This window comes from Cebus imitator, unplaced genomic scaffold, assembly GCF_001604975.1.
Source record: "Cebus imitator isolate Cc_AM_T3 unplaced genomic scaffold, Cebus_imitator-1.0 Scaffold112, whole genome shotgun sequence".
Taxonomy (NCBI): Eukaryota; Metazoa; Chordata; class Mammalia; order Primates; family Cebidae; genus Cebus; species Cebus imitator.
The window spans coordinates 4,716,886-4,726,975 of record NW_016107427.1 but is presented as its reverse complement, the minus strand read 5'-3'; the positions used below and the strand labels follow the sequence as shown (position 1 = coordinate 4,726,975).

The 10,090-nt window shown below is 51.0% G+C and overlaps 1 protein-coding gene across 7 annotated transcripts in view; it reads right to left on the bottom strand.

The window, feature by feature from the left end:
- The window catches only part of PRDM15 (PR/SET domain 15), an 83,534-nt gene that overhangs the window by 25,207 nt on the left and 48,237 nt on the right, over nt 1–10,090 (bottom strand). For all 7 annotated transcript variants that reach the window (XM_017538608.2, XM_017538609.2, XM_037742062.1 and 4 more), the window contains 3 exons: nt 5,048–5,215; nt 2,889–2,983; nt 272–403 (listed from right to left, as the gene is read on the bottom strand). In XM_017538608.2, coding sequence (XP_017394097.1) covers nt 272–403; nt 2,889–2,983; nt 5,048–5,215 — 395 coding nt within the window. The remainder of the gene's footprint in view (nt 1–271; nt 404–2,888; nt 2,984–5,047; nt 5,216–10,090) is intronic.

Here is a 10,090-nt window from a genome sequence, read left to right as displayed (position 1 = left end):
GGGATTTGGGCCCTTATAGAAGAGACCCCCAGCCCTTCCACCGTGTGAGGACACAGTGAGAAGGCGCCATCTGGGAACCAGGAAGTGAGCCTCGCCAGACGCCAAGTCTACTGCGGCCTGGACATCCCGCCTCCAGAACCGTGAGCAGCACATGTCTGCCCACGCGCCGCCCCATCTGCAAAACTCTGCTACGGAAGCCTGAGCTCACTGAGGGTCACTGGCCGGGGCCTGCCATGAGCATGGCTGGGTGAGGGCAGCATGTGATTGACACCTTGAAGTGCACGTGGATGTGGTCCCTGAGCACGTCCACGCGGAAGAACTTGCGCCCGCAGATCTCACACGTGTACTTCTTGTCGCCGTGGGTGAGCAGGTGCTTGTTCATGTTGCTCCGGCAGGAGAACACCTGTGGGCAGAGGAGCCGCATGGTGAGGGCTGTGGCCTGGGGACGGGAATGGGCCTGTCCATCAGGCTCCTCTGGGGAAACCACAGCCCGGCCCAGAAACACAGCACTGTGCTCAGGCCTTGCGCTTCAACAGTTCCTCAGCGTGCCACAGATACAAATAGTCACTGATGCCAGAGTAAGCGTTACTTGCTGAACTGTGTAAACAGGTGCTCACGTTACAATAGAAAATGGGCCATTTGCTAGTCTTTATTATAAATGAGAGCTCAGCTCCATTTTTTTTTTTAGCTCATTTAAATACTTCCCTAGGATGGACTACCAAGGAACCAGTAAATTACAGAAATATCTGCAATTTTCTGAAAGTAGGTACCAAAGAAGGTCCCCCCTTGGCTTTGATACTGTGTTTCATGCACATTCACAATGTCCCTGATTTCCTGGTATTTCCAGCCTAGCATGACAGGTGTGGAGGTGCCCTCATTCAACCAATATCCATCCCAGGTGGTCACCTCTGTGACCAGAGCTGAGGTTGGCGCTGGGAATACTGTGGTCCACATGACAGATGTCGCCCCACTGGCATAGGGCAGTGGACAAGGCTGGCGGCTGAGACCACCTCTAGGGCCCTAGAAACCCCAGCGCCCCACAGAGCTCTGCAGGTCTCTATCTGGATGACCATTCCCAGGGGCCAGGTGACCCAGGGTGTGACCTCTTAGAGCTCGCCCGATGCCCACATTCTCAAGGAAAGAACGTAAGAGATGAATGAAAGGGAATGAGTGATGCCCTGGGGACAAGATGCTGGCGTCTCCCTGCGACATCTCTTTCCAAGACGTGCAGGTGATCCAAGGGCCGACAGCGCTGTGCCCCATCCCAGGATGCTACGTGGGGCAATTGACATGTGGGAAGGTGAGCAGGCTGCAGGGGAGGACAGAATCTGCAGGTGTCATGGTCTTTGCAGGGCAGGCTGGCTGAAGGCGAGAAGTAACTAAAAACGGCAAAGAATTCAGTGACCCAAACTACAGGCTATTTCACTACCTGCCTGAACTTGCCTCAGTGGGTAGTCAATAAACACTGCATGGAATAAACATGTTTGGACATCAGGCAGAGCCGGGTGGCTTCGCACATGAGATATCTCAACAGCATGGAAGCCACTTGGGGCCAGTAACCCCCAAGGGCCTAAAGTCAGTGGGGAGAAAGACCAGGGACACAGGACAAAGGGCACAGGCTTCACTCACCTCTGCCCTGTGCACGGCTGGCCTGGCTCGCAAAGGCGCTCTAAGTCACCTGCTCTACCCCAGGCCTACCCTTTGGCCCCTAAACCCACAGCCCACAATCCGGGACCCCCAGCCACACCACCCTGCTCTCTCATTTGCTCAGGCTCTCTGTGTTTTGAAAAAAATCAAGAAGTTTCATATAAAAATGGGTATCTCAGTTTTCTCTTTAAAAGGTCAAATGTTCCAGTGATGGTGCTGCCTGCTGAGAGGCAGGACACCAAGGACAGTCACAGCTGGCCTCCTGTGGGGCCTGTGCTCCCAGCTGCTAAGGGCCTACATGGGCATTGCTCTGGGGCTCACGGGAACTGTGTGTGGCCGGGGCACCTTCCTCTCAGCGGCTCCCAAAGCCACCTGAGCAACGTGCCAGAGCTGCTGGGCCCAGAGCCCGCTTGGGAGCCGCTCAGAACCCTTACTCTGCGGCAGGAGCTTTGCATCCTGTGAAGGACAGTTCCTAGGCCTCTGAGGACAGATGACATCTTACAGTCACCTAGGTGAAAGCTGAGTCTAACGAAGAAGGGAGGACACCTCCAAGGCTCTCATGCACAGAACGCCGGGCCACGGCAGCCTGATGGCTGTGGGTGCCACAGCGTGGGCCCTGGGCTCTCTCGGGAGGGGCAGCGTATTTTCTGGATGTTTAGGATCCAGCGTCTCTGCCATGCAGCCAGGTGCCTGAAACCTAAGCCAGTGCCAGGACAGCCCACACTGCGTGGCCCTGGGATGATGTGCCCCATGGATGACACCACACTTTCCTCACCTGGGCTGTGCCGGAATCCACTGTGTGCTGGGAGCATCTGCCACGGGATTGGCCACGTTCTAACTTACAGAATGCCACCCGTCCACTGCACAGGGGAGACCAGCGCTGACAGGCAAAACAAGGCCTCTGGGTCCCCCTGCAGACGCCCCAGTGCGGACCACAAGGTCACTGTCTCAACAACGCTATACAGGACAGAGGGAGCCAGGGAGCAGCTTAGGCGGAAAATCATAGCACAGAGGAAAAACCCTTCTTTCTCAGCCCACTCACTGGAAACCCATCTTAAGTGCCAAAGAGATCCAAATGACCAGTGTGTAAAATGGGTGGACAGCAGTTTAAGACAACTTGAGCACTCATCATTACTCCAAGATCTTCCCTGCAATACTCCATAAGTACATATCATAGAGTCTTCACTGAAGAAAACGACGCACTTTCCATCTCAGCTTCCGACGTGGACCGCGAGCGTTACCTTGCCACACACCGGGCACCCGGAGGGCTCCTTCTTGTAGCGGACCAGGTTCTCCCCGCCGGCGTCCAGGTCCTCGCGCTTCACGCGCCGCACGCCTGAAATTCCCAACCCCACCAGCGAGACAGTGAATACACACAGAACACGGGAGGGTCCAGCAGATTCCAATGCAGCCAGCATCCTTCCCAGTGCATGGGGGGCCGGGCTGCCCATGGGGGAGACGGAAGTGTGGCGCTCTAAGTAACGTCACTTGCACCCTGTGTGGCATCAGCACTGACCGCCACTCCTGAAGCAGCCCCAGGGAAGGAAGGGAGCTGCCACAATGTACGTGGGATCTGCAGACACAGTTCTCGAATCTGAAACATTTGGAAATGTAAGGGCATCGAGCGTTACACTGTCTTAAGTAGCAGAGCTAGGGTGACTCCTGCAAAAGAGGCCGCTTCTACTCCTCTAAAGGCTCAAAGCCAAGTTACGATTCTTACAGATGGTGAAATAGGCAGGCACTTTTTATCTAAAGATACTAATGTTCATCTCTTGCAAATTAAATTAGTCAGATCAACATGAGGCCGGTAATAAAATCTTTATGGTTCTGAGGCATATCATGGGATCAAGGCAGACTTTTAAATGTTTATGCAAAACGGGTAAGTTTGGACCGATAGAGAGAAGCCCACTTTTCAGGGTCTCTTTCTGCACCGCTGACTTACTCTGGGACCATTCCTCCCTGGCCAGGTGTAAGTGCAGAGCCGGACTTAAAAACGCTCAGCGAGCTGGACACTGAACAAAGGAACCGTTTCCCAAAGGCTCCCAGCGCTATGGACACAGGGGTCTGAGGCATGGCTTAGACTAAGCTCCACCATGAGGAACAAATCCATAAAAGAGTCACAAAAACACGAGTTTACTCCCACAGAAGGTGACCTGAGTTATAACAGATTGTAAAATGCAACCCAGCTACACTGCGTCCCTGGAAGCAGCTGACTTCTGGCAGCCTCCACAGCTGCCACATTTATGAGCACTTGTTATGTGCAGGGTGCTGTGCAGGAAGCTTCCAGAGAGGGATCTGGTCCAACCATCACAGCAACCCTAGGGGGTCGGGTCTGATTACTGTCTCCCCTGCACAGGTGAGGAAACTGAGGCACAGCAGCTTGCTAAAGGCTACCCAGGCACTAAGCGGAGTCCAGGTTTGATGCAAGAGGCCCTGAGTATGCCAACCTAGGAACCAAAAAGAACTACGTTTGGGTCTTTATGAATCAACACAAGGAAAAGCATCAAGTAAAAAAGGGAAAGTGCTAAAATGTACACAGGATGCAATTCCAGCCTTGTTTTTACAAAAGAACAAAGGCACATGTGTATGCCTGTTTGTATGGACATGGCTACACCTAATTTTTTATTCTTATACATATTTTTTGAGATAGGGTCTTGCTCTGGAGTTCAGTGGTGCAAGCACAGCTCACTGCAGCCTCGACCTCCCAGGGTCAAGAGATCCTCCTGTCTCAGCCTCCCAAGTAGCTGGGACTACAAATATGTGCCACCATGCCCAGCTAATCTTTTGTAGAAGCAGAGCCTCGCTACGTTGCCTGGGCTGGTCTTGAACTGCTGGCCTCAAGTGATCCTCCAACCTCTGCCTCTCAAAGTGCTGGGATTCCGAGCATGAGCCATCGCGCTCGGGAGGGTTATACTTTACACAGGACTCTGTTGTCTCACATCTTCTTTTCAACAACAGTATGCCTCATTTGTAATTATGAAATATTTCTTTCCAAATTTTTATGAAAACGTGTTTGAAGGGCTGCTGCTCTTAGTTGCTCTTGTACTGGTTTTTCCCACCTTCTGTCATATTGAATACGTAGAATCTCTGAAAAAACACTCCTAATGACGGTAAAACACTCGACCCTATGAATAATCCAGTTTTCTTAACTCTCCCCCAGTGTGGAACAGTGGGTTATTTCCAACTGTTTCTCCTTGCTGTATCTCAGCTCCTGGCTCTCCTGAGCCAGGTTCCCAGAAGAGGATCACCGTGTCTGATGGCGGGCGTTTCCAGGCACAGGAGCAGGTGGTGCCAGGCTGCTCCCCAAAGGCCTTGTCGACCGCCCCGCCCCTCCCTGCCCCACCCCGCCCTGCAGGAGCCGCCTCTCCTGTTCCCCGCAGCAGGTGCAGGCAGCACTCACCTTCCAGGTGCCGGCGCTGGTGGTCCAGCATGACGTCCTTGCGGTAGAACATCTTGCTGCAGACCTCACAGGCAAACTTCTTGTCACCGTGCTTCTTCTTGTGCTTGGAGAGGTTGCTGTTGGTGGAGAAGAATCTGAAACACATCTCACATTGGAACGTCTTGTCATCTGTCCAGAGAGCAAACAAACACACAACAGTTTTAAGAAAAATAACATATCATGCAGGCACGCACATGTGGCCTGAACAACGTCAACAAAGCGCAGGTGACAGGCATGAGAGTCACGGGGACGCGTGGCCCGAAAGAAAACAGCGCCTGCGGGTCACACGCTGTCTACCCCAGGAACACACGCCGCAGAGACGGGAACCTCAGTGCTTGAAAAGCAGACACAGAGCTCACCTTTCATCACCAAGCAACGCCGGCCACCTCCCTCCCAGGCCACCCTGTCTCACAGCGCCTGGGGACGGGGACTCCACTCCCGTCAGAAAACCCGCCCAGTCCAAAGCTTCCCCTGGGCCTGCACCTGCCATCCAGCATGACCGACTCACAGACAGAATGACCTGCCTGCCAACCACCCGATCAACATGGCTGCCCCTGCCCCCGGGATCCCTGGCGTTGGCCACTCCCAAACTCCTTCCCGTGGGCGGGCATCCATGTGCCCATAGCCCCCACCTTTACCCAGATCCTCTTCAGTACAAACGCAATCACACACCACACAAATACAAACACACTCAGCACACCACACACACACACCCATGCCCCACACATACACAACCACACACACCACATACACACACCACACACACGCCCCACAAATACACACTCACAGAACATATCTAAACACACAACATGCCCCCCCACACACCACAAATACAAACACACTCAACACACCACACACACACACACCCATGTCCCACACAAATACACAATTACACACACCACATACACACGACACACACACATGCCCCACACAAATACACACTCACTCAACACATCTAAACACACACACATGCCTCCACACACAATCACACATCACAAATACACTCAACGCACCACACACACACACACGCCCCACACAAATAGACAATCACACACATCACACACATGTCCCACACAAATACACACCACATACACACACCACAAACACACCCCACACAAATACACACACAATACCACATCTAAACACACACACATGCCCCACACACAATGACACACCACAAAAATACACATTCAAAATACATCACACACATACTCCACACAAATACACAACACACACCAAACACACTCCACACAAATAAACACACACACTCAACATACACCACATAAAAACACAAACATCCCACACAAACATAATCACACACTACATGAATACACACCCAAGACACATCACAAACATGCACATGCCCCACACAAATACACACACACACAATCACATACCACACAAATACACTCAACACATCACACAAAAACACACCCCACACAAATACACAATCATACAACAAATACACATTCAACACAAACCACACACACACTCAACACACAGCACATGCAAGCCCCACACAAATACAGAATTACACCACATACATACACATTCAATGCATCACACACATATAACCATGCACCACACAAATATACTCAACATACACCACACACACCCCACATACACATTCAACACACACCACATTCACTATCACACACCACACAAATACACACACTCAGTACACACCACATACAAAAACACATTTAACACATACCATACATATACCCCAAATACATACATACCACACAAACACACTCAACACACCACACACAAACCCCAAATGCACAATTAAACCACATACACACACATTCAACATACCCCACACACATAATCACACACCACACATATACGCTCAACATATACCACACACACCCCATGTTCAACACATACCACACACACTATCACACACCACACAAATACACACACTCAGTACACACCACATACAAAAACACATTTAACACATACCATACATATACCCCAAATACATACATACCACACAAACACACTCAACACACCACACACAAACCCCAAATGCACAATTAAACCACATACACACACATTCAACATACCCCACACACATAATCACACACCACACATATACGCTCAACATATACCACACACACCCCATGTTCAACACATACCACACACACTATCACACACCACACAAATACACACACACTCAATTCACACCACACACAAATACACATTCAATACATACCACACACATACCCCACATACAAACACATTCAATACACACCACATACACTGTCACATACCACAAAAATATACACACAATACACACACATACAAGTACACATTCAAAACATACCACACACAAACCCCAAACACACACACCACACAAACACACACTCAACACACCACACACAAATACACAATTACACCACATACACATTCAACACACTACATATCACACACCACATACACTCAACATACACCCACACTCCACATACACATTCAACACACACCACATACACTATCACACACCACACAAATATACAATACACACCACACACAAATACACATTCAACACGTACACCCCAAATACACAATCACACACCACACAAATATAATCAATACACACCACATAAACATACACTCAACACACACCACATACACACTCAACACACCACACAAATATGCAATCATATGACATACACTCACACATTTAACACACCACCACATACACACATACTCAGCATACACCCCACACACACCACACACAAATACACATTCAACACATACCCCACACAAATACACACACAACACACACATTCAACATACCTCCAACACAAATACACATATTCATTCAACACAAACCACACACACAATCACACACCACACACTCAACAAACATTAAACACACATGACCCACACAAATAGACACTCAATACACACCACCTCCAAACATACACACATGCTCCACACTCAACACATACACCACACACACACCACATTCAACACACAACCCACACATGAATACATACACAACACCTACAAACACAGTGCACACCACACAAATCACACACACCACACACAAGTACATATACTTTCACATACCACACACAGCACAAATACACACTGAACACACACACACACCACAAACTGAACACATACCACATACACAATACACACACCACACAAAATGCACACAAATCACACGGGCACAAATACACTTAACACACATGCCATGAAAATACACCACGTACTTCATATTCAACACACAACACACACACACACTCAACACATACATACCACTAAAAATACACATCACACAAATACGTCCACACACCACACAAATACATACACCCACACACCACAAAAATACACAGCCACACACATGACACACACTCTACAAAGATTCTAGAAACACCCACATCCCTGCATCCCAGATCTCATTTGCAGCCCCTCCTGGAAGGTAGCCAATCAAACTGTGGTTTCTGTTCCTCCCGGACACTGACAGTCCCCCAGTGTCATCTGTCCCTGTGACTCTCACCCAGGCACGCAGGGGCCCTAACTGCCCACCCCACCACCACCCTGCAGCCTCAGCCCCAGGTCCCTTCGCCCTTCCCTCATCCATCAGATGCCTCAGCGGTTGAGGGTGACCCCGGGACCTAGCAGAGCTGTGTTTTTTTCCCCATGAGGCCAACGCCGGATTGCATGACGCCGGGTAAGCCACGAGCGGGGCCCAGAGCAGACTGCGTTTCTGGGCCCCTAGGCTCTCTCCCACGGATCAGCTCCCGGGCTCAGCAAATGTGTGCCAAATATACAATTCCCCAAACCTGCATCCAAAGCTGCCATTTGTGCAATCCAGCTGCCCTGCGCCTCTCCCTCTCTGCTGCCCGAAGGAGCTGCCACAGAGAGGCTGAGGGTCCCACTGCCTAGGGGTTCCCGCCTCAGCAATTGGGACGGATCTTTCTTTGTTGTGGGCTGCCCCGCACTCTGTGGGATGTTGAGCAGACACCGGGCCTCCACCCAGTAGGTGTCAGGAGCACCCCTCTCCACCAAGGTGTCTCCAGACATGGTGCTAACGTGCCCTGGTGCAAATCCCCACCACTCCCCACCCCCACCAGGTTTTCACTGGCCAGGGCCCCCGCAGGTGTCTGGCTTCACTCTGGTGATCGCAATGTGCAGCCCAGGTGGGGAGCAAGGGAAGGAGACAGCCTCCCCAGAAAGTCAGGTGCCTTCATCCCTTCCCATCTGGGGACGGACAAGGCATGGTCATCTGCGCGGCCACTCAGCCACTCCTAGGGCTCAGGAGAAGACAAGACGCAGTGGTGGGGAGGGGACAGTGCCCTTCCACAGCTCCAACCATGGGAGGGCAGTGGGAGGTGGCCTCTGCCAGGGCAGGCGAGGGCTGAACAGAGCAGAGGTGGCCCTGTGTCAGGCTTCCTCGCCCGCACGCCACCCCACCCACAGCATGACCTCAGCCCAGAGCCATCCTCACCTGGGCCATAAGAAGGGCACTGTGACAGATGCTGTGCTGACTCCCAGCCTAACACAGGGCTCGCCTTCCTTCTATAAGGTGAATCATCCATACACCACTGCCCTCAGTCTCTTTTTGGTTTAAGATTTGCTGGGCTCAGTCCACATCCACACAACCGCCTGTGTGTGTGCTTACGGTACTGGACATTTTCACAATCACTTCAATGGCTGCCTGATATTCCATCCAGTTCACTACTCACAACAAACTTTGCTATTTTTGATGCTATGGATAATTTAGTGATGCAATCTTTAGTTATGTAGATTTTTTTCTTCTGTCAAATCTCCTGATCATAAATTCTTAGGAATGAAACCACTACAGCCAAGAGCTTTGTGAAAGGCCACACCTTTCCAGTGCTGTTACAGCAAACTGCCACACTCCCCCTCAACCCACGCCTGCTCAACAGCACAGGTGAGCTCCTTTCCTGCAGGGAGCCTTCCTCCCAAACAGGCGCTAAACAGCACGGGTGAGCCTCCCTCCCAGACGGGCGCTAAACAGCACGG